Here is a 25,737-nt window from a genome sequence, read left to right on the forward strand (position 1 = left end):
CTCCGATTCAGAGTTTGTCAGGAAGCGCGCGCGCCGTGAAAAGAAAAAAAAATTGTCGCGGCGAGGACGGCACGAGTTTCTCGGCGTGGTGCACACGGAGTACACCATTACACCGGATATTGTAAATACTTTTGTTTTAACGTTTGCTTGATCGACTGGTGCGCACGTCGAGTTCGCCGGATCTCGGACAAGTCCATAATGATTTGAGAGAAAGAAAGAAAAGATTTCGGCCCTAATATCTTGTCATTGGGAATTGGAGTAAACGGGAAAGACATCTGTTTGTATGTTGCGTGCTGCGCTCATATCGTGCGAAAGGTTGCTTACTAGATGAACTTAACCTCTAATTCTTGTGTGGCAATTGCTTTGTATTAACATTTAACACACCTTTGTTTTCCTTCCACATCGTGAGTTCCAAGTATATGAAAATTATTAATTATTTAAAGAGATAAAAATTATTAATTATTGTTTTACATGTATTTTAATATTTTCAGAAATGATGGTAGGGTATAAAAAAAATTATATATAAATGTCATAATTAATTGTAGTCGACAAGATATTTTAAGGATTGATTCTCGTCACTTTTTCCAAGTATATCAATTAAGTATTTGAAGTAATTGAAATTATTAATTATTGTCTCACATATACTTTAACATTTTCAGAAAGGATGGTTATGTATTTAAAAAAACATTGGATATAAATGGTATAATTAGTCGACAAAATATTTCAAAGCAAAGAAATGTGCAGGACATAAATGTCTCTCAAGGTGTATATTAAGTGTCTTATCATTAATCACGCATCTTCATGTATCATATTAACCAATTCTGTTTCCCATTTGCTCTTTTTTTATTTTAAGGTCTGCTTCATTTAATTGCATTTTTGTGTGCTTCTCTTGTTCTGCTCTCAATAGGTCATGCGCACCTATTTCATTTTTAATGTAGATACTGCCAAGCTGGAATTAGCTGAGTTTTTTGTGAATAAATTTTTTTTTATGTATGTGTGTTTTGTATTTAGTTATTAACTCAATTTTCTGAATTAATATACCTATCTTTAATCCTTGTATCGGCTAAACTTTCTATTTTTATTTTTTAGTAATTGTATGGCTCATTTGCTACAACAGCACAACTAAAAAAAATGTCTTTTTTTTTTAAAGAAATCTGATGGAAATTCAATATACTGAGTGAACTAATATTTATTCTTTACGATATATTATACTAAAATCACATTTAAAAATTTACAAAATTATGATTTAAAACATTCAAAGCTACAAAACTTTGTTTTTTTTAAATTTTTTATGTTATTGTAGCAAATGAGCGATATATCTTTAGAATTTGTAGACGCACGTTTTCAAACGATCCCTTTCTTCTTCCATGTAAACTTAAAGATAATTATTTAATTTGCGATTGTGTAAACAAACATTTCTCTAATATGTCAATAGATTTTATTTAATGACTTTCAAGGATACATATATATTAACATTTAAAGTTTTTGTTTTATTTTTAATAACACAAAGTTCAATTTTTTTTTTAGTTTTTCAATTTTTCAAAGTTAAAATGAGGCGAGTTTTTTTAATTTATCGGTTTTCCTAAATTCATCAATCGCATTATGCACGAATGCAACTTCACTCCGTAAAAGCCGCATTTGTGCATAATACGATTGATCGGTCGAAAGAATTAAAAAAAACTCGCCTGTATTAAAAAACCACGCGTCTCTTTTGTAATTGTCACGTGTGTGACGTATGTGTGCACGCATAGAGGAATAAATAACTTGGTGTTCTCGTTCTTCTTACATAAAATTACACGCAAGCCCTTTCCGCCGATCCCCGTCGGAAGCGTAGGTACGCGACAAAGGATTAAATTCCTACCTCTCGTCTCCTAACTCATAAGTAAATCTCATTTTGTGGCGCATAATAAATATCGCTTTATCGCTCTTTTCTATATTTATCCATCTCTCTCTCTCTCTCTCTCTCTCTCTCGCGTGCGCGCGCGCTGTGTTTCCGTTTTACTCGCTGTTTATTTTTCTCGCGTTACGCGACCGCGCGTAGGCGTATTCTCTCTTTCACTCCGTCGTCTCTCGCTCTTTCACTCGTGCGTTGTTTTCCTCCCTCTCCCCACCCTTTCTCTACGATGTGTGTGTGACGTGTATGTGTGCGCGAGCGCGTACCCGCGCGCGCGTGCGTGTGCGTCGCTCGCGCGATCGGCTTCTCTCGGCGGCGTTTCGAAGCGCAGTTACCTCACGCGGCACTTTCGTATCGGTGGTGTATCGCGACGGTTGTGTATTATTGCCGTTTATTTGTGTCCGGAATCGTACACACGGGAGTCACGAGGCGCGAGTAGTGTTTCGCGAATATTCGGCAGACGCGACGGTGGTGATAATCGTCTTCCCTTTGTGATTCACAGTGGTAATCGCGGAGTAAATGTGGTGAAACGCAGTGAGAGAAGGGAGTAGTAGCGGGAGAGCAAAAGGAGAAGAGCACGGTCGCGGCAACAGGAGGAGGAGCAAATTAACGACGACCGGACAATCGCGATCGAAGTGATAGAGACGTGTATCGTGAAAAAGGAGAAGAAAAAAAAAACAAAACACGGGCTCCGACGTTTAAAAGGACGCTGGACACTAAAACGGAGCATTCGCAGTCAAGTTCGCGCGTTTGGTCGCTGGAGAAGACCGATCGACGGTGATCGATAGGGAGATACAACGCGAGTCGCACACGGTAGGAGGGGGACATTTCGGGAGAGACAGAGGCCGAGGAGCCCGCGTTAAAAGCTGGATCTACTTCGTGGCTTCGTCACGAATTCGCGCGTTAACCCATCGAGAGAAACGGCGCTCGACGAGGGAGCAGAGAGGAGAGGATCAGCAGACTCCGGGACAGTCATTGATTTCAGTCGTTGATTCGCGACGCTGGGTCGCGCGAAGGAGAGGAGATCGTTCGAGGATCAAACAACGGGAGGCCGCAGTGTAGAAAGAAAATTTTCCGCGTAATATCCGTCTCCTCGGCCTCGGTTGCCGCCGCCGCCGCCGCCGCCGCCGTCGCCGCCGCCGCCGCCGCCGCCGTCGTCGTCGTCGTCGTCGTCGTCGCTGTGTCGCCGTCCGCGGATTGGCCGCGCGCACCGCTCGCACACGCTCCTCTCCGTTCGCCGCGGCGGCGTGCGTCGGTGTCGTCATCGTTGTTACTTGCGCGCGCGCACACACGCGTTCGTGCGCGCAGTTACACGCGCGGCCGAAGGTAGCCGACGTGCGGCGGAGTCGCCCGAGGCGGCGCGGCGCGGCGCGGCGGCTGAAGGCATCACACGATTACGTATCTCGCCGGCTCCCGCTCCCCCTCTCCCCTCCCGCCGCCCGCCCGCCCGCGTTTTTCCGTCTCTCTGCGCGCCGCTCGTCGTATGCGCACGTGCACGCGCGCGTCCTGCGTGTGAGGCTGTGTGGTGGTGCACCCTGCGCGTGTGTGCGTGTTGTCCCCGGCACGTGTGTTGTGTTGGCGCGGCAGCGTGCGGCAGAAGAAGGGGGAACGAGCACGAACGGAAGCAGCCAGGATTACTCCAAACCAAGGAAATATGAGCATTGCTGCCCTATTACAAGCCGCTGAGTACATTGAACGAAGGGAAAGAGGTGAGTGGTTGTTTCTCCTTCTCTCGCTCTGTCCCTTTTCTTTTTCTCAATCACAATTTTACTTCTCAACGTCGCGGAACAAACGCGCGAACGTACGTACAAAGAATTCCCGGGAAAATTTCCCATGTCACTACCGAATTACATTACTACGAGCAAAATTGTTGATTTCTTTTGAATCATTGAGTATAGAAAAATTTGGAATAGTTCGATGTTGTTCATACCTGTATTGAAAGATTGCAAAATTTGTTCATTGTGAGATTGCTGCAAAATGTTGCTTTTTATTGTGAGACGTAATAATTTCTGGCGTATTTTTTTAAGTAAAAATCCAGTTAATTTACATGCATCGATGATAAACACGTTTGTTTCAAATTTTTATTCGCGCGACAGTCGGATCGCGCCGGACATCAGCTGCTTGTCTGAACGCTTCGACAGCTTGTGAGAATTCGATTTTCCCTGCGATCATAGATAATGGAGGTCCCCGCGCGTAACGGACGCATGGCGTTCTTTCCAATAGTGCGCAGTAGTTCCGCCGATCGAAGCTTGAATGCGATGAATGTCCGATCGCCCCGCGATATCTTTGTTTTCGTTGGATCGTGTACACCGCCGCGTCGCGATGATGATGATGATGATGATGATCATCATCTCATTTTATCACTTGTGATGCCGCTGCGTCACACCAGAGCGACGTCCTCCGCGTCCTCGCCGCGTGCATGCGGTAACGCACGTCGTTCGCTCGCGCGAGCGGTTCGTGCGTACGTGCGTGCGTGCAAGCGCGCCAGCGCGGCGTCCGTGCGTGCGTGCGTGCGTGCGTGCGTGCGTGCGTGCGTGCGTGCGTGCGTGCGTGCGTGCGTGCGTGCGTGCGTGCGTGCGTGCGTGCGTGCGTGCGTGCGTGCGTGCATGTATGCATGCTCTATTCGTTCGTGCGTCGTACCACGTTGGGAGCTTTCCGACGGAGAGTCATGGTGCACACGTGGGATCGTGAAGGGCCCCTCTGCACAACAGGGACGCGAGAGAACGCTCGCCGCGCGCGCGGCAAGAGGCGACGCTTGGCGGCCGATCAACTCACCGCTTTCCCGTAGAAGAGCGGAAGATCGATTTGGCCGTAGCGTCGTCGTCGCCTCTTGTCCTACGCGCGGCAAAGCGTCTTCGCGCTTTGTGCGCGTAGGAAACGAAAGCGCGTCGTCGCGTGAAATCGCGTAACGGATCGTACATACTTCGGCGGCTGTCTAAATATTCACGCATGACCGTCACTTATTCGACAACAAACGGCAACGCGGAGCCGGCCGGACGTGACACTTCGCTGTCGGCTGCATCTGTATTTGTACGATGAATAAAAATAATGTATACATGATAATGATAATTAAAAAATTAATTTTGCTGCTCTATTCGCGCGGGGTCCAGGACATTCCTTAGAATTCGTCTTATAATTTTGCATTTATCTCTGTCTAAAGATTGTATAAACTGAGAAAAAAAAGTCAACCCTTAAACACATTATTGAAATTCTCCTAAAATTTCGATCGTTTACTGTGTGAAAACCGAATGAGAAAGAAGATTTGGGCTAGGTGGAGAAAAGTTTGAAGTCTCCTCTATCGACCGCTATGATTCAACTTCATTGTTTAACTAAAATAAAATGGCACGGAAGTAAAGTTTTTTTTAGAAAGGTCTCTCAGACCCACTTGTGTGTTTAAGGGTTAACTTGACTAAAATTTTCAACTCGATTAAATTTCTTCGAGTATTTATGTATTTAAGTTTTACGTATTTAAGTTGTGTACTTGGTTCAATATATAAATGCTTAAATTAAAGTTCAAGTATTTTATGTAGTCGAGTTAAATATATAAATACTTGAACGGAGGAAATTTAATCAAGTTAAAAAATTTAGTCAATTTAACAATTTTTTTTCTCAGTGTAGAATAGTATCAATCTTTATTTAATTGTGACCATAGTTATGCAAGAAACGTCCAACAAAATTATAATTTTTGAATTATTGAAATCAGTAAAAATCCAAACCTAATATGCTACATTTTTAAATCACATAAAATATTATTCACATTGTTCTTGAAACAGACTTCGTGTGGATTGAACGATTGTTGCATAACTGGCCAATTGTAAATAAAAAAATAATGAAAATTAATGTATATATGAATATATAATTTTGAATATGAATGTACAATTTGTTCGATAATTAAGCGCTATCGCGTTAAATTAAATATACTACGTGCTTATCTCAGAAACTTACGTTCCGTTATTTTTTTGTGATTTTTTTTTAAGTAAAGTAAAACGAAAAGAAAATCGAAAAGTACGTGTAATAACTTCGATACCGCGTGTGTCGATAGAAATACAGAAACAGTTTGTTCTGCATTTTGTAACGATTATGTGATTATGTTAGCGAAATTTTCACGCTACACTTTCTACGTATGCAATCGCATATGTAGAATCTTAAGTAGGTATTCGTAGTCAGGACTGAGCGAAAAGTATTTCAAATACAAAATGTTACAAATCTTAGTATTTGAAATACAAAAGACAACTTATATTTCGTATTTTAAATCGAAATTGCCAGTATTTTGTATTAGAAAAAATACTTTTCGCCCATCCCTGTTCACAGATTCTTATATTTCAGATCGTCTCAAGTACTGTTTTAAGATGTTATCAACCAATCACGGGGCTGTATTTAGCATCTTAAGATGTTACTCAAGGACGATCTTGAAATAAGATTCGATTATGAATACCGTTTTTAATCAAAATATTTACGTATCATTATCAAGATATTTACCGAGAAATTTTCGCGGACCGATGAAAGTAAATTTGAGAAAATACATATCGATCTGAGATTTGTCTTAATTTAACCGCGACCTCCTTATGGAAATTTATTCTAAAAGTCTCCATCTATTTTTATCTGATTTGGAGTGTCTGTCAGTCTTAATTTAATCCCGGGCTCTATTTATACAAATTTATTCCGATGCGCCTATTTCGATTCGTCCCGAAGCATTCGGTTATCTCGATTTAATTTGACGTCTATTTTTAGAAACATAACCTGTTGTGTTTACGTTTCTACAATGTTGAGTAATGATAAAAATTGAATTGGGCTAATTTAATGGCACGTACTTTACTCGCGGTTTGTTTGCTCAAAGAATCACAAAACATTTTTACGTGACACATTTTTACTTCGATCAAAACGTGACATTTTCCTAAAACAGTAATAAAATGTAGAAAGACTTGAGAAAATAAAACGTGACCTACCGTCAATGCGGTGTCTGTCATCGCTTTGATCTCTAACGAACCTAACAAGCCTCGAAAACTCCTTATTTTCTTGCGAGCCACGTCGCGAGCTTCTTTCGCATATCTTACTTTTAAAGACGCAAAAATATCGTCAAAGATAGGGTCGTATGTTACGAGTGTTATTTGCAATTAAAAATGACCGATGCGTAATTAGAGGAAACGCCTTACGATTTGGAGACGAGTGATTTCGGGCCCGTATTTGTTAACGCTTATTTTCAGCGTCGAACGCGTACAAAATTTAGGCCATCGGTTTTAGAAAGCTTTATATAATAAAATCGTATTACGTGTAAATACATAATTATGCTCTACTTATTGATTTATCGCTCTCTGATTACAGAAGCTGAACATGGCTATGCTTCAACGATGCCAATACCCGATGATATGCGGACGATTACAAAGAGGCCAAAGACGAAGAAGTCCCAAGGCAGCAGGTTCGTGTTTGCTCAATTACTTTTTTTTACCAACGGCGTACAGAAATTTAGATAAAATTCTAATAGTTAAAATCTTTTTGTTCTTAAATTCCGAACAGTTTCATGTTGATGGTCTGCTTGCAATAAACTCTGTCGTATGTCTAAAATCAGTAATTTTACAGGAGGAACACAACCGTTTTGAAATCACATTATATTATGTTACACTTATTGCAATCACTGCTGGAGCGAGTCACAATTGTCTATAATATTAATATGTCTAAGGGGTCCGGGACTGAATACGATGATATTAAAAATTCGATTTGAGAAATTTTAGACTTACGACGTTTTGCAAGTAGATCATCGATATGTGACTTTAAAGTCTCGGAGAAATGTTACACGAATTTTTCAATTTTTTTTTTACTTCTGCTGTAATTCGAAAAATTGCAAATATTTCCCAAAAATTTCAATAGAAGCGTCATGTTACTTTGATGCGATTTGATCATAAAGAGACAATTCTATAAAAATGTTTCGTGAAACTGGAACTTTCCGGAATTCAGCGGATGCAATAATATAAAATATTTTCAATCGGCAGATTAATTACGCGTGATTTAGAATCGAATGCGATTATTATTGATATACGTAAGTTTCAATTGCAATTCTGAATTATTTGTAGCTGAAATATTTGCAATATTTTTTATGCGATAAATCTCTATTTTTTTTTCGATTTTACGTTTATATTGTTTGGAAAGACAGATACTATTGTAGTTCGATTTCCGTTTTTTTTCCCCGTACATTTCGTTCTTACAAAATGTAACGTTTTTATTTTTTGTTTACTTCCAGAACGACTCATAATGAATTGGAGAAAAATAGGTGAGTGTTTTATCTAATAAATAGTTTTGTTAGATTTAAATTTGATTAGTTAACATTAAGTTAGTAAAATTATAAATTAATAATTGTATATTTTATAAAATCGGAAAAGTTATATTTTTAAAAACAAATTAGTATTTTATTAATTCGATTATTAGAAACATATTAATCATGCAATTTCTGTTTTGGACGCTAAATATTCGTCAGAAATAAACAATGTCGAAGACAAAGGCTCGTATGATTTACGTATGTGTGAATTCGTTTTCATACACTACATTTCACAAATAAATTTACAAATTAAAATTATGAAAATAATTTGCTACGCGTAAATAACATTAAAATCGGATTTTATTGGATATATAAATTGGAGTAAGATTAAAATCTGTCGCAAATAAACTGGAATGAATACATAAAACATGTAGCGTGATATTGTAACCTTTTGAAATTCTTTTAAAAATAAAATAAATATACCAGCGGCGACCAACACATTTTGCGTGGGTAGGAGAGACGTGGGCGGAGAGATAATTACACTGGACACTTAGCAGTATAACGTTTATAATTCGAAGAATCAAAAGTACAAAAAGAAATTATACTTCGAAAGTACGCGTTATGCAACGTAAATACGAGATGTAACAGAGAAACAGTGGGGTTTTTACATTGGCCATTTCTGTGTCACGCCAGCCCTTGTGTAACTTTCTCTCCCCCTCCGATTCCTCTCCCCATCGTGACCACTATTCGCACATAGGCTGCTTGGGTGTAAAAAAAAATCGATAGTCCGCCTGCGACCATCTCGCTTTCTCTCTTATTCTCTAGAGCACCCCTGCTACCTTCTCTTTCTCTCTTTATGCACCGCTGACTAGCGAATTTCAACCCCTCTTTCCCCAAATGCTTATAGTAGCCAATGTTTTCCTAAAAGTTTTCGGAATCTTTTTGTGAGTAATGTAGAATGAATGAGAGAGTTTAGAAAATATCATATTACAACACGTGATTAAAATATCTTATATAAAGTATATAGAATATAAAAATAGTATTTTTCTCTTCTCTGATATATCGTATAAAATGCTTTTTTTGCCAATCGATCCTTGGATCAATTTTAACTTGATTGTGTATTGCTCATTAAATTTTGTATCTTTTGTATCTTCAGTTCTCTTAAGATAATATGACTTTTTAAATTTGAAATTTATACTACGAACTGTTCGGAAATAACGTCATATTCTTCGTTAAAAGGATAACATACGAATTTTCCAATTTTCTACATTGTCACGAATTTACCGTTGCGTGAAAGAACATGGAGAGAAATTACATTATTTTGTGAAAGAATCGCGTTACTTCACGCGATGTAAAATACTTGATTATCAAGGGACATTTTTTTCAGCAAAATTCTTTATAAATTCAATACTTACAACGTACTAGCTTGTGGGAATGTCCGGGCAAAGCTCATATTATTTCAACTAATATTCTTTTTTACGATCAAAATAGTTTAGAATTACAGTTTATTTTCGTGTTGTTTCCCTTGGCGATTTGAAGATAAAATTAAATTTCGTCGGCCGGCGTTGTTTACGCGTCCGTATCAATGGCGGTTGATGCAAACGCTGCGTAAGTATGCAGCGCGTGTGACAAGCATACTTACGCAGCATACAAAACGCGGAAGCCAATGGCATACTGTCCTAAATTTGGCGCGCGTCGCGCGGTGGAAATAAATCCATGGCGGCCCAAATCGTACTGCGCATTAAAGAAACGTCGCAGTTAAGATTATATTACGATCGATGATCGACGAACTATCAGTCACGATTCGCGATCCAGTTTCTCGTAATGTTTCGCTTTTTTTTTTTTTTTATTTCTGTTAATACACAACGGCAAAACATCTTGAAAAGTGTTTTTTTTTTTTTTTTTTTTTTATAGGTGAAACAAACTTAAATAAGAGTTTGAACTTCATTCGAAATTTAAGATAAGACGCTTTTTCCGTCTGTTTACCGCAATTATCTTCTGTTTATCGTTACATATGATACGAGTAGGTCATTGACCGATTTCGTGAACAAAAATAGGAAAAATGGAATATAAAAAAAAATCACATGTTTCATACTATTTAGATACGTGACGTCTGAAAAATAGACGTATATTGAAAATTAATATAAATTTTGAATTAATATTAATATTAAATAAATTAACATTATTTGAAATTAATATAAAAAGTGAAAATTCGAAAGAGTTAAAGTAACTTTGGCGTGAAATTAATTTCAAAGATTGGCATTTTATTATAACAGTGTTTGTTATCTGTCAGTGTTATCGATCCGTTTGGCAAACAAAAGTAATGAGCGATCGCTCGGTTGTACGCATCGATACGAGTTATACGGAACAGCGGGCTTTTCCCGTACGTGTAGGGAGAGGACATAGGGTCAGCCAAAAAACGAAAACTCGACAAATGGCTGCGCCAACATGAGCGAAAATGGCGCCGTTCGCGGCGCCTGAGGACGGATCCCTGGCCCATTTGAAATGCATTGAATTTTTAAGTGCCATCCTTTGTGCCGCCGCGAGATAGCCAACTTCCGATTTGGCTCCCCGCGAGTCTTCCTACGGTTTTTGTTAATTTTCACCTGAACCTTTCTCGACTAGTTAGCTTAACCCCTTTATGATCTCTGTATAGATTACGAGGATGCGGAAGGAGGGACTGTATATATTTCCTTGTTTTTTAATTAATGAATTTATTAATAATAATACAAATTTATAAATATGTATTTATTTAATCGCGCGCGTATATTAATAACATATATAAATGAAAAGTCGATAAAATTTTATAAATTGATAAAATTATAGTTATAGACAAATTATTGACTATTAGTATAATTATCAGTGAATTATTTAAAACTATATAATTGATATAATTAAAATTAAAAGATAATACATTAAGATTATTGATTTCAAATGGTTTTTCATTTTTAAAAAATTTACGCGCTTTTTCATAATATCGATTAAAAATTAATATCTTAATTTAAAAACGGATAAAAACAGCTACTTACGTAAATTGTGAACATTTAAAGATATGTATAAAGCACTTAAATAAATTTGCATTATTTTTCATGCGAAGCTCGAGGAAGGGGAGAAGAGATGAGAAAGGATGTTAAATAAAGACCTCGATGCACAAATAGGCGGGTCGATTGTTTAAAGAAATTCTATCGTATCGGATGCTGCTCAGTTGCAAGTTGTTGCAGGGCAAAGGTTCAAGTCGATAAACGTTCGCGTTATTTATGTGCGTTGGGTTTAAAGTGCTAAAAAATTCAACACAGTTAACATGTGCAAGTTTATTGATTATCTCCGAAGCCGGTAGTGTCAAGCGAATAGCCAACGTCTCATCTTTCGAGGGACAAGGAGGGGGGGGGGGTGGTAGAGATTTCGTTAGGGACCGAGCATACGCTTTCGAGAATAAAAGGGGGATGGAAGCAGAATAATTTAATCAAAATTGATACGCAGATGCGGGATATATCCTTCGCGAGATGCACGGAGCAGGATGCGGGTTGACTTCGGGGTCAAGGACGACTCGGCGGAGCGTGCACCCTGTGCACCTCCTTTCATTCTCTAGCGTTAGGGAGACCGGGAGAGATGCTCGACGTTGTTTAGAGCATCGACCGACCTTGGTTACAAGCGTCGAATCGTTGCATATGGAACGTCAGATTCCGATAGTTTCGCGATACGCTCTCGTAAAATAAACGTCACCAAGTGTCGTATACAAATCACCTTAAAGCGACGTGATTCTTTCGCGTAAAATGTACCTCAGTTTCTATGAGATTTTTACGACTTTCTAAATTTATAACAAACCTATACAAAATTTGTATAAATGCACTCTGCAATTTCGACAAATTGACGTGTAAAAATAAATATTGACGTACTAGTGTACGGTTCCTTCATCCGGATTATAAAATTGAATTTATTTCTTGATTTTACTTCTCACATTGAAAATTTTTGTCTCTGACTGTGTGTTTTATCGTATACATTGTTTCCTTGGAACTTTGATTTATCATAAACTCCTACGCAAATAAGTTTGACTCGACCTCGGTGTAGCCGAGGTAGTAAGGAAAATTGAGAGTGTAGAAGTGTTTCACGTGCTATTCATGTAAGAACGACGCGAGAGCATTAGGGCCCACGGACCCTTCGCTTGTCTCGACGTCTCTCCGCAGTTCACCATTGCCACTTCGAAGCTCGTTCACCTTGAGCCCTGAACAGTGATTCTCATTCCTGCTTACTCATTCCTGTTCATATTTTACTTGTGTACGATATAATAACATTACAATTACACGTGTAAATATTCGGCTGGTGCTGTATATTGACGGTGGACAGTCGCGCGAATTAAAAATTTGACAATCTTGATTAGCGATGCGAGATGCTCTCAAGTTCAATCGACGTTTCGATGTAGTGTTTTTGCGCATTAAACAGTAACGCATATTGGAAAGAATAATCGTTTACTACGTGTTGTTTATCGAAACGTTTCTTTCAAGCGTTTGTCGTATCTAGATTTTTAGATCGATATTGAGAAATCAGGTTGTTTATCTTCGTTTCTCTCTCTCTCTCTCTCTCTCTCTCTCTCTCTCTCTTCTTCTTCTGTTTTGATAGATTAAAGTTTAAAGTTTCATACGTCTATACAAAGTACATGAATCCAATAAGACATTTTTTTATTTCTGTTACAATATTTAGATATAAAGAATATTAGGAATAAGATGTGTTATATAATGAAAACTATTTTAATGCGATTTAAAAATGTCGATTTTCTTTTTTTTTTTTTGAGATTTCTCTGAACAGTTAAAGCCGTTGATTATCTCGCTGAAAATCAAATTCGCTCGGTTCTTACGTCCGTACGACTTAATGTTGGTATCGTGTCTGGACTAGCTGTAAGTAGATACGCGAGGCGAGAACTGGCGTGTAGTGCACGTATTTTAATTACCCATTTTTTATTTCACTCCAACTACTTCGACAACTTCCTGCTGTACTCGGAAGAGATCGCTTCCTGTCACGACCGGAGAGTTCTCGCATCGCGTTGAATTTTCGTCATGTGCACCTTGCCGTCTTGTACGCTTTCCCTCGGCGCGACTTCAAATTTATAGAGAAATGTACGAGTTTTTCAATATTTTGCCTTTCCACAAATTTACCGTAACTGAAACGTTTTGTCAAAATTGAAAGCGTATAATTTTTTTTTTTTTAACGGAAATATTACTTCGACATGATATTTGATATTTTATTGTATACAAAAGATATTTATGAAGCATGATATGAAACTGAAATTTTCGAAATATATTGTTTCATATACGGTACATCTGTAACTCTTGTTTGCAGAAGTTTATGCAAGTTTAATGGGGGAGTCAGATTTGCCAGATTTTTGCTTCTGAAAAAGGTCGATCCCCGTGAAAGCAAGACAATTATGACAGCAATTATACTACTCAGGTGCATACCTGTTGGACGTAATTCAAATTGAATTGAGGGAAAGTCTGCGAGGGACCGCGAAAATCGACGGGAGTACATTTCCACGCTGATTGGTTTCCCGTAATTTTCGAGGAACCCGGAGTTACATTGTGACGGTTTGGAGGGTGATTGGAGGTCGGTTTAGTGGTCGAGCAGAGGGAAGGGGAGGAATGTGAGGGTTACAAGAAAGAAAGGCATTGGTAAAATGGCTAGATTACAATATAACGTTAATTATACCTTAAGAACTGGATGAGGTGTCCCGAATCGATTCGTTTTTCATGTACGAATTCTTGTAATTTTACCAATTTAAAATACTTTTTGATATAAACCCAAGATGTAATCTTTTTTTTTTAAGATTTTTTGCTTTTTAAATTACAATTTTAACACATTAATTTAACAAAAATCAACAATTTCTAATGATTAGCAACTATAAAAAAGTTTTTATGAATTAGATGTCAAGATAAAAAAATAGACGAAAAAATGATATTATTTAATTCCGTGTGGACTTTAACAAAAATCGATTTAAAGCTTGTTTATAAAAAAAATTCAAGGTTAAAAATTGCATAGTAGTCATGTATGATAACCAACTAATTTTCTAGCACCGGTTCTTTAAACTGGTTACAAATGGAGAATCGTGAAAAATTACAATTGCAAGTTGGGCAGCGTACTCTGTGCATTTTGCACTTAATATCCATGCTAATTTTACATATAAATTACTTGAAGTATTGTACGCTCAAAATATCAGCAACACTTTAGCAACACCTCACGCCGCCCCATGTTCACCCCAGCTTTAGCAAAGTTTCCGTTGAATATTTATAATGATCCTGTAATTCTGCTTGCTCGTTGTTTACCGAGTTATATCTTACTTTAATTTTCCGTTTTATCTTCCTGGACACAGTGAGCAAACTGTAAGATACAAACAATGTATCTTTTATTATTTCAATCGAACTTGGGGTAAACAGAAGCGACAAATAAGATATCGTTTCAAGCAGTCATCACGATGTTCTGGTGCAATTATCGTATAATTCAGCGCTTATCATCGATCAGACGCAGCCAAGATCCGATAAGCGAATCGCGCCTCTGATTTCAAGGTGGAGGTCGTCCGAGCCGTGCGCGATTCCGGAATAGTTCCTCGTACTGATTCCCTGCACGAGAACCAATTCGATCGACCTCGCTTCCATTTCCATCCGGAAGTGAGGACACGATGAAGGGAAATCGAACATTCGCTTGCCGTGCATACCGGGTGTCCCGCCCCGAGGAGGCACGACCCACGAATTTTTCCAATATACATGAGTCATTCTGAACGAGGAAAAAAACGATAAAAATTATATTTGTTATGAATCTGTTATCCAGATGCGTCGAAAAGGAGAGATAAGGCGATGCACGGTCGTGCAACGAAAGAACGGTCTTTTTCTTTTATGCATTTGACGTTTCTTTTTCGTTGCTCTGTTTTGCTTTTAGCGCGTTGACTTTCTCACTCACTCACTCATTCACTCAGTTTCTCAGATTGAGAGAGATGCCATATGATACGAAATACTTTTTTTTTATGCCCAGTCAATCCGATACTTAAATAATCGTATTTCAGACGAGACGATCGGATCATATAACTCGTTTTGCGCACTTTTTATTGCGGATGAATAGCTTTCAAGAGGTGCGAGAGTCGAGTCAGCGAAAGCTTGCGCAATACCTGACCTATTGTGCTCGTTAGGGACATTCGGGATCAGCTATTGGGAGATCCCTTTTCCCCTTATCCTCCATCTTCTCCTTATCATCCCGCTCCCTCTTCACCGCAATGCGAACAACGTTGTCCTCGGGGATATACCCCTATCGCTGAAAGGGATTGGACCTTCAGGAAGGAAACCCAGCTTCTACCGTGTTGAAGGACCTCCACCTAATTCTATGGGGCAGGAGTCTCAGGATTTAGAGCGGAGGTGCACTTTAGGGATTCCTCCTTCCTTCCTCCCCTGCTGTCCTGCTCTCTTCCTTTAACGATCAAGTCCTGCGAAGCCAGCAGGAACGTTGAGATCACGACTTGTCCGTGGATTCGCTTTAGAAAGGGGTTCTTATGGAAGAAATACAGGGGGGAAATTGGAAGGAAACACGTTACGGTGTGAATCGCATCCTTAAGAAACAGTCTCTTGTAAATAATTTTAGTAGCTTCTCTAAGAAATTCTAGTAATGTGCACTGATTGCAATAATTAGGAAATTATTTGTTAGCATATATTTAAGCTAACCCAAGTATATATTTAATTTATATTTTATCTTTTTTTCTATAATTATAAATTTAGAATTAATTTGATTTATAAATTTTTATAAACTTATATTTTAGTGAAGATATTGTATAAATCTTTCTGTTTTTCAGTGAAGATATTGTATAAATCTTTCTGTTTTTTTCCTAAAATATCTAAAATTAACTGGATACAGATTTGAAAATAATTTTGTTAGACCATCACTATAATTGTATATTCAAACTGATCGTTAGAATGTCAAAAACTTTGTGCAGCATTGCGCATTATGTTCTTCACAATTATTTTAATTTCAATAAAATTATTTAATAGTCTTGTATTTAATTAAATTTTTAGATACTTTAGTAAAACCATTCTTTTCGCGTAGATTAAACGATAACATTTTAAAATTTAATGCAGCAGTTTTTTTTTTAATTTTTATTTCTAAAAATTTAAAAAAAACTATGAAGTTTCCGATATGAATTTAGTTCATTTATTTAAAGACGTTTCCAATTCCAAAAATAAATTTGAGACGTTACAAATGCTGTTACGTTATGAAAAGGTCAACGTCCGCGGATCTTCTATTTGTTTTCGTCCTTGTTCCGGTGTGGATTCTCGGCATTTGGGATGGCAATTCTTTTTCTTCTTTTTTTCTCCTCGGCGCGCGGCGATTGTGTAGGTCGTGTCTAGCAAAGATCGCTTCTAATAGATTGTGCCAACTGGTATCCGAGCGGAGTGTCGGCCTCTACCACTTCTTTTTTCCTTTTCTTCTTTCTTTCCTTTCCGCGAGATCGTGCCGCACGTCGTAACCTTTCGTGATGCCCTCCCTCCCTTTTTTTTCTCTCCTCTGTCCCCAGATTTCACGACGTCCGTCAAACCTTCGCTCGGAATTTTCCGGTGTTTAAACAATGCGAACTTCAAGATCGAATCTGGTAACGGTGGAACAATTCTTTATTTAATTTGTGGCTCAAGTTTGTCCGATTGCGCGCTGATAATTCACATTTTTTTTTTTTATCATAAAATATTGATTTGACCTATTAATTTGAAATTCAAATTTGAAGGAAACCGCAAAGATATACAAATCAAAGTGTAGTCGAATGGTTCCTCGTGAAAGGATAAATAAATATCACAAAATTTGACTACTAGAATTAATTACAACAGTGTTCAATGTACAATATAGGATAAGATTTTGAATATAAATGGTATACTTTACACGTACAAAATTTGTTTATTTGGATCCAAATTATTTTTCTCTGAAACTTTGCGATCAATAAGAATATTCTTCTTTTTTTTACTCATTTTTTTTTCGATCGATAAAAATATTCTGTATTTTTTACTCTTTTTTTCGTCGTCGGTAATCTGATTTATACGACACGTAATCTGCGCATATTTGAAAGGGGTTTTTTTTTTGGAGACGATCGTACAATTCCAATTTCTATTCCGTCGGACGTAACTCAACGTGATGTGTATATCGTGCCATTGCAATTGCGTCGCGAGTGCATCGAACCCGCGCAGGTGAAAGTGAACCAAAGCGGTGTTCTCGCACATTCGTGTTTGTTAGACGGTTGGGACCCCCTCGATTTGTGAAATCGTCAGCAACCCAAAGGTTAAGCCGCGTGTCGATTCGACATTATTCGCTTTCTGTATCTTATAATTCGCCTTGCGATGGTCTGACTTCGAACTAATGCTAAAATTATTTTTGGAATCGAAGGGAAATTTTCGAAAGGTAACGGCGCGCGTTCTGTCTACGTCTGTGCGTAGGAATTTTAAGAAACTGAGATAACAGAACGTCATAGAGCGACGCTATAAATAGCTCTTTTTTTCCTTATAATTACGTCATTTCTAGGCACGCGAAGATGCTTTCGCGTGGCGAAGAAAAATCCCTTAAAAATTGTACAACGGAAGAATGAAAGAAGGGTGAAACGGTCGAAATGTTCGTCGTAGTGATTTTTCAACTGCAACGAATGCTACATTCGACCTGCTTCGACCTATAGACTACAGGCTACACGCGATTATCGGAGCCTGGCTAACGGTCGGACGTGCTCTAGCGAGTAACTGTATCGTTCCAGAAAAGAGCACAGTACGTGCTCGGTGAGAGGTTAACTTAGGTTACGGGTGTTTATCCAGAAGCGCGTACGCGCAAAAGCGGGAGAAAAAAAAATGCAAGGTGTGACAAATTCGTTGTCGCCGAGCAATTTCGCAGCAACGATGCACTCGGCTTCTAATGCCTCCATTAGCTTTCGTACCATACCGTTCTTTCCGTCTGCTTTCGGACATCGGTACTCGTATGCTTAGAAACAAATTTACACTGAAGAGAAAAAATGTCGTCCAATAAAAAACTTGATACAAAAGAATTAATAACCTACTTGCAGTCAAGTTAAAAATTTCTTAATTGAAATATTTATGTAAATAAAATGAAATAATTTTTATTCGAGTAATTTTTTTCTTGCAATTCTGTAGAAAATATTTACTGTATAGACTATTTTTATATTCAAGATAGTCAGATTTTTTTTTAATCTAAGAAAACAATTAAGTTTATTTATTTATTGGTAAAAATCATCATTTAAATGTAAAAAAATGTAAAAATGTAAAATTATATATTCAAGATAATATGTCTATTTACTTAAATATTTTTACTTAAACAGAACAAATGCTTGCATCGAAATGTACGGTTTTAAGAAAACGTATATTTTTTTTATTTAAAAAAATTTTTTCTCTCAGTTTAAGAAGCGCTAAGAGAGAAATCGAGAAAGCGATATGAAGCCCTCTCTTTGTGTCTATAATAACAGATAATATTCTCGACGTTCTAATCGGTCTAATCGCGGCGTACAGTATCGTAATCGTAACTCGTGGTCGTGCACTTTTGTCCCTCTTACCTGACCTGACTCAAGCCGGCAGAAAATTGTCCATAGATATGAGTCATACTTTTTATTGAGCTTTTCATTACGATTTTATCACTGCGGTTTATATGTTCTATTGTTAAACTTTTATAAAATATTTCTTGTTAAGCTGACGCAAATTGTTTAACGTTCCTTTTTTTTTTTAAATCAGTTTTGTTTTAAATATTTACTTTACTTTCGAATAGTTCCGTCTTCAAAAACAGAAATTGCTTCCTACTTTGGAAAATTCGCGCGTGTAAAACCTGAAGGTGATATTTTCGACGGATAGGAATTATTTTAAAGCAGCGTTGACTTCCTTCTCCACTCCTGGACTAATCTAATGCGAAGACATTCCGGGATTTACGTGTATTTCTGTCACCACTTATTCTGCGCCGTATTAAGGAGAGAAAGATCTTGGATCGAGGGTACGGGAATACGAGAATGGTTACATCGGCGGGGTGGGAGACGGGAAAAGCTTTACGCTCGAGTCATGCGTTGAATAAGTCATGAAGGATCCCGGTGATAACCGCGCGATTTTATCATCGGCGAGAAATCGTGTGACTGCGCAACGAATGTGAATAAAGCGGATGAGCGTTGTCGTTCGTTTCAAAATTCGGATACTTCTCGTTACACAAACACACACGCTTCTCTCATAGAATGGCGCACATTGCGAACCGCCAAGTTAATTCTTGCTTTTCAAAAAAGTGTCATATTATTTTTTTTTTTAAACTGCGCGCTTGTGCTCGCCTTTACGGCGTTTGAAATTTTAAAGAAATGTATTACGAAGGTCAAAGGGTTGAACTATATTTGGAATATGTCGCCGAGAGAAAGATGGCCGTGAAGTTTTCCGGTTTGCCGTCCCTTCGACGGAACCTAAACGGGACTTTAAAGCACGATGAAAGTTTTATTGAGATAGCGCGAGGGCGAAGGGAGAAGAGGAGAACTTCCTGAGCGAGACTCTCCAAAATTTTATGATCAACGAAGGTTTAACCTCGCTCTCGAAAAAAGGGAAACGACTCGTCAGCCAATGCTCGGTTTTTTTTTTTCTCAATTCGAAGCTTTCCGGAGGCGGAAAACTTAAAAAGCAGGAATATGAATATGTAATGCATGAGAAATTAAATTGAAATTTTTACAGCACGGAAAAGTACCGTTAGGGTCAGCAGAATAATTCTGGCGGAAAATTAATTCTGCTTACATTCCGAGTAACTTTTACATAGAGATGAAGAAGATATAAAACAAAGTAGCGAAGCAAACAAATGTAGGGAAGAAGAAGAAGAAGAAGGGGACGAGAAAGAAAACATGAGGGAGAGAAGAGGTACGCGAGGAGAAATAGCTAGCGTAATCACGTGCGGGTTCGAAAGGTCAAGATCAAGTTGCCGGGGGGAGATGTGATCTGGAACCGCGGATACAGAGAGAAAGGGGATGCTACGAGCGTGGGAGGGAGCAGAAGAATATCGCTCTTCTGTGCCATCGACTTTAAAAATAAGATGGCAATCGGCCAGCGCTTCTGTTTGAGTATAAGTGATTTTTTTTTAATTCTCTTTTTTTTATCCTTGTTCCGTAGGCGTAATGCTGCCTAGTGCGGAATTAGCTCAATGTAGCAGAACTAGAGAGTGTTCTACACAATCACGCGTGAATTTTTAGTATCGGATTTTTTTTTGCAAATGCACAGCAAACGGATAAAGCACGTTTCCCAATACCGAGGAGAGGACACGCATTTACCTCTAAATCCCTCGGGCACACGATCGAGCTGGTCTCAGGATTTGCTACTCCGAATTGGGGAGAAGTCCTAATGATAGCACGTGCGGACTCGCCTTTGTCGTTCACTAAGGATTTCGACATAACTCGAAACAGCTTAATTAAGCGAAACAGCATTACACAGCTGTCTGTATGCATCTACACGTGCCGATGAATACTCGCGTGAGCGCGTATTCAACTGTACCGGGTGTTCCATACAATTTATAATAAGATATAATTTTTCACACCGAAATTGTGTACGCTAATTCGTTTTTCTCACTTTCTAATGTCATCTTGGTATGAAACTTATACATGCATTATGAAATATTTTTGTAACATATATAGTAATGTTCCGATTAATGAAATGGTAAAATCTCAATTTTCTTCACATAAAAAAAAAATTATTTTAAAAAATGGCAAATGTTTTGTGAAAGTTGAAATATTTTTGTAAAAAGATCATGTCGCTTTATGATATGTACACAGAAAAATCAAATATTAGAGTATCAAGTTAAAACTAACAATTAAATTATATTCTATTTAACTATCATATGTTTCATATACATATTAACAAAAAATGATATTCTTGCTTATTATATGAAACCACGATAATCTTATACTATTATATAATTGAATCTTCTTTAAAGAATTTGATAACTTCAAATTTCAGCATAATGTATTTTTATTTCAATATTTTATAATAGCCGTCTAAAGAGCACAATACGATTGTTTTGATAATAACAGTTACAAAATTTTGCTTTTTCTAGTTTGAAAATGTTGTTATTTTCTGTCTGATATTTTTTCCTCTCAACTCCTGAAAATTATTATTGAATAATAAAAATATTTTTTTATAAATATACAAAATTCCTTCGTGTAAACAAAGTTATCTGTTTAACATTTCGAAAATAAAGAAACAGATATATTTGCGTACACGAAGAAATTTGGTACAGTTTTATCGAAAAATTTATCCTCTAAAAATACTTTTAAAATACTTTATTATCCATATAATTTTTGTCTGTGTAACATTCTGATTATCAGACGACTCTATAAGAGTGTGTTGAAACCGAGATTATATTTTATATAATAATAATCTATTTTATTGAGCACGTTTTTCATGCAGCATTAAAATGAACAGAAATTATCATTTTGTTACAAACATTCCTATTTATCTTGCGTTAAGTTTAGTACGTTTGGAATTATTATAGTCCCGCGCGATTGACTGAGGGTCAAAGATGAGAGATGGGAAAAGGCCTCTTTCGCGAAAAGGAGCTTGTGGAGATCTGAAGCAGAGCTCAACTTTAAATGGAATCCCGTTTTGGGAGCTGCATACAGTTTAATTAAGCCAGACCCATTTCGCTTGTGTCTACAAACGGTATTTTGCAGTAATGCCTCTACTCTCCTCTCTCTCTTTCTTTCCCTCCCCCTCCCTCACCCATATCTCTCGCTCTATGTCCGATCTCTCCATAGAGCGAACGCCAGTTGAAGGAAGTCCAAGTTCGCCTAAGTCTCGACTCTCGAGTGTCCGTCCTAATGAATTGCTAAACTATCCCGAATCCGCCCCCCCTCCTCCCTCCTCTCAAACGAAAGCTCGATCTCCCTGAATGGCCGCCCCTTTCTTCGGGCTTAATGCCCGATTAATCAAGGATACTGATTTTACCAAAAAAGAAAGTTTAAATTGAGAAAATTCCGTCGATTAATAGTTATTGAATAAATAACCGTTCGGAATTAACCGATTGATGTAAAGTCTATCGGAAATTGGAGTTAATGGAGAAATTGGAAATTTGGCTTTAATTCGTCCCTACAGTAACGGGTAATGAATAATGGAGCACAATTAATTGTATTTTACAATTTGCTTGTACAGCGTTGCTTGCGCGTTGGGAAACGTTTTTGGATACTTTTTAATTTTATTTTGCGAACAATAAATTCGCGTTTGCTTTATTTAAAAAAAAAATAATTAATTTTGATTGTTTCAGTATATCCAAAATTATTGAGTATTTTCGATATCTTTTTGCAGTATCTTAGATCGGTTAAAAAGCTTTTCATTTTTGATCTTCTGTTTGGAATCGATACATTTTTTAAATACAAAACTAGTGGCAAGTTATTATCTTCAGTTTAAGCCGCTATATTAATTATGTACCATGTAGGATCAATAAATGTGCCATTATAGATGAGAAGATTAAATTAGAGAATTAAAAATTAATTAGCATGTAATTATACGACAAATAAAAACAAATTGATTGTTAATACGATGAAGCCGCTTGGGTTAATAAAGATTAGTAAATTATACAAGAGTCCTAGAGTAATAGATACGTTCACACGATTCAATGTCGCAATAAATGGTATTGTGTAGATACAATGTAATTTAAATCAACACGGTAGCATAATTATACAGAAATTCTAGCATTGATAATTAATTGTGCAATAGAGCAAGGTGGAGATAAAAATAGAATGGAAAAGAGAAAGAGAGAGGAGGGGGAGAGAAGAGAGAGAGAGAGAGAGAGAGAGAGAGAGAGAGAGAGAGAGAGAGAGAGAGAGAGAGAGAGAGAGAGAGAGAGAGAGAGAGAGAGAAAGAGAACGAGGATAAAGAGTGATAGAAGACGAGAGACGAATATGCAATAAGGGGGTGGTGATGCAGCAGATGCAATGTAGTGGGATGGACGGATAGACAGAGGAAAGGCCACGGGGGAGGTGGGGAGAGAAAGATATCGGAGCGGGAGGAGAAGTAAAGTTACGAGGCTGTTTACAGGCGGCTGTTAAAGCGATCTAACTCATGGCCGGCCATTGCTCCCGCCAGGCTTGGCTACGCAACGTCGTTCGCGCTTTATACAAGTCGCATCAAGCGCAGCCGGTTCCATTTCGCCGCTAGATAGGGCGCAATTGTTTAAATTTCGCCGTATACCGAAATCCTCGTTAATTTATTAAAAGAGGAGAATATCAGATGTCTTGTAATCGCGTGGAATGGAAAATGAGAGACAAACGGAGGGACGAATCGCTGTGCGTTCTCCGGCCTCCCTTTTCGCTCGACGACTCCGCGAGCGAATTATCGACTAATATTCGACTGTTGCCGCTCGTTGCGTCCCAAAGCATTCTCCCTTTGAGGGCAATCTCCCGCGTACGTACCCCCGATCCGCGGGGACTGCCGATGTAACCGCGTCTTTGCCGAACTACCCCAATGACTCTGACGCGCGGGAATTCCGCGCGAAGTATTTATTCATCAGGGTAACCCTCACCGGTAAAGGAATTTCATAATGCCGCTGTCACACGCTGCCATTGATTGAAGGATCGTTCCTCTCCGCTTCTCTCCTCGGTTTCTCTGTCGCGACAAAAATGTTGCTGCCGATCCGGAACGATATAGGAACCGCGCATTGTTCTTGGAGAATCATTTTGCGGGCTAAAATATTCTTTTGTATTTTAATTTCTTAGATTCTCCCAATGAAAGTGCAAGATCGAGAACTACTCATTTGTTTTAGAATTCAAATGTGTTTAATTTTAAATTTTTATTTTAATTACAAGAATAAGCTTCATTGTCATTGATCTGAAAATATTTTAACCGAATTTTAATGATAATTGATCTTAATATTTTCATCGAAGGCAAATTGACTAAAAAACGATGATGATGATGATGAAAGTATAATTGACGTTACAGATATACTCCGTACAGTTTGTACATACGTCGAGTATATACCTAGACGGAACATAGACATAAGGGCATGTAGACAGAAACGCGTCTATTTACGGCTGAAACACGTCCACTCCGCAGCTCGCGGGACATAATACCGTTTGATGACGTCATTAAGCCAGAGCGGGCTTATTGTTTCTCGTAAAATGTACGTGCAAACGCGTCATCCTGTTTCTGGAAGGGTTCAGTTAAGCTCTGTTCACATAAATCACGAGAAGAAAATCTTTTCCCGACGAGATATCCCAGATGTGGCGACAAAAAAAAAATTGACTCAACTATCCGTTTTCGGAAGTGACAAATTTTCCCCTTCGTCATTTTCTAAATTTTCCTTTATCTTCTTCCCCTGTTTTGACACGTCAGTCTCGTGTGAAATCCACTTTAATTCAAAATTTCTACGATCTCGTTCTTCCATTATCTCCGTTCTCTTTATTATCCAGGATAGTGACTATAAAGTGGCCGTAAACTTATAATTAAATGCCACTAATGACACGTGTTCGGCACATGCAGTATGCACGCATCATCACGACTATGCGTGTCGCCGAAAATAGACATTTCTTCAGGCCACTTTTACGTGATAATTAAAATATCGTTTTAAGGGAATTATTTTTATATAATGTAATGATTGGCTGATAGGATAATGTACGATAGTACAGTTCAATCTTAGCGTCAATAAGAGTAATCTTTTAATACGCAAAAAGCAATAAGAGATGTTACAATTGGTCACGATAGCGCTCCCTTTTTTTTTTGTTGCAGGAGAGCTCACCTTAGAACTTGTCTCGAAAAGCTGAAGCTGCTAGTGCCACTTGGGCCTGAAACCTCGAGGCACACCACGTTGGGCCTTCTGACCAAGGCCAAGCGTTTTATCAAGGTGAGTAGATTAATCAAATAAAAAACCGAAGGCGAATAATTAGGAGAACAACATTAGAAAACATTCTGGTATCTATAATGTATCTCTGATATCAAAGTATTGTATGTGAAAAATGTGTTTCAAAAGAAAATATTAAGATATGCGCACATATTTATAATTTTGCTAACGTTACTTTACATTATATAAAGTATATGAACATTAACTTGAATAAACTAAAATAATATAAGTGCAATTCACTATTGCAAATTAAATCTTAACAAAAAAGAGAAATTAAATAAAATTTCTTTATATCTTTTTTAAAACTTTTTTAAAACCTTGATCTTTATCTTTACTTTATCTTTATTCTACCTTTTTCAAGGTACACTACATTCTCTCTCTTTAATTATATAAATTATAGGTTATTATTTAAGATTGGCCGCGTTAAATTTTTAACAATTTTTTTTAGATAACTACTTAACAATATAGACAATTCAAGAATATATGTGCAATACTTTATGAGACTAAGAAAACTCTTAACACTACTTTGTATATATTCAAACAATGAATGATTTTCTTTCATAGCAGCACAGTTCTCTTTGTTATTAAAATTGTAAGCTATAAAGCACTTTGGTAGTCAAATTGCAAATTATATTTTAATAAATATTTAATAGATAATTTTACATGGATAACACAAAGATACAATAGATCAAAGGGGTACCACTTTCATATGATAAATATAATTATTATAAGAGACGAGAGAAAATTCTCA

General features: G+C 37.7%; 1 protein-coding gene across 8 annotated transcripts in view; it reads left to right on the plus strand.

Moving 5' to 3' along the window:
- The window catches only part of LOC105203041 (max dimerization protein 1), a 50,142-nt gene that overhangs the window by 1,281 nt on the left and 23,124 nt on the right, over positions 1-25,737 (plus strand). For 7 of the 8 annotated variants that reach the window (XM_026133699.2, XM_026133696.2, XM_026133694.2 and 4 more), the window contains exons 2-5: positions 2,397-3,603; positions 7,217-7,310; positions 8,130-8,159; positions 24,875-24,989. In XM_026133699.2, coding sequence (XP_025989484.1) covers positions 3,549-3,603; positions 7,217-7,310; positions 8,130-8,159; positions 24,875-24,989 — 294 coding nt within the window. In that variant the 5' untranslated portion in view covers positions 2,397-3,548. Of the gene's footprint in view, positions 1-132; positions 3,604-7,216; positions 7,311-8,129; positions 8,160-24,874; positions 24,990-25,737 lie in introns of those variants that run through there. The other variant, XM_039458526.1, reaches the window with a different exon arrangement.

This window comes from Solenopsis invicta, chromosome 16, assembly GCF_016802725.1.
Source record: "Solenopsis invicta isolate M01_SB chromosome 16, UNIL_Sinv_3.0, whole genome shotgun sequence".
NCBI classification, from domain to species: Eukaryota; Metazoa; Arthropoda; class Insecta; order Hymenoptera; family Formicidae; genus Solenopsis; species Solenopsis invicta.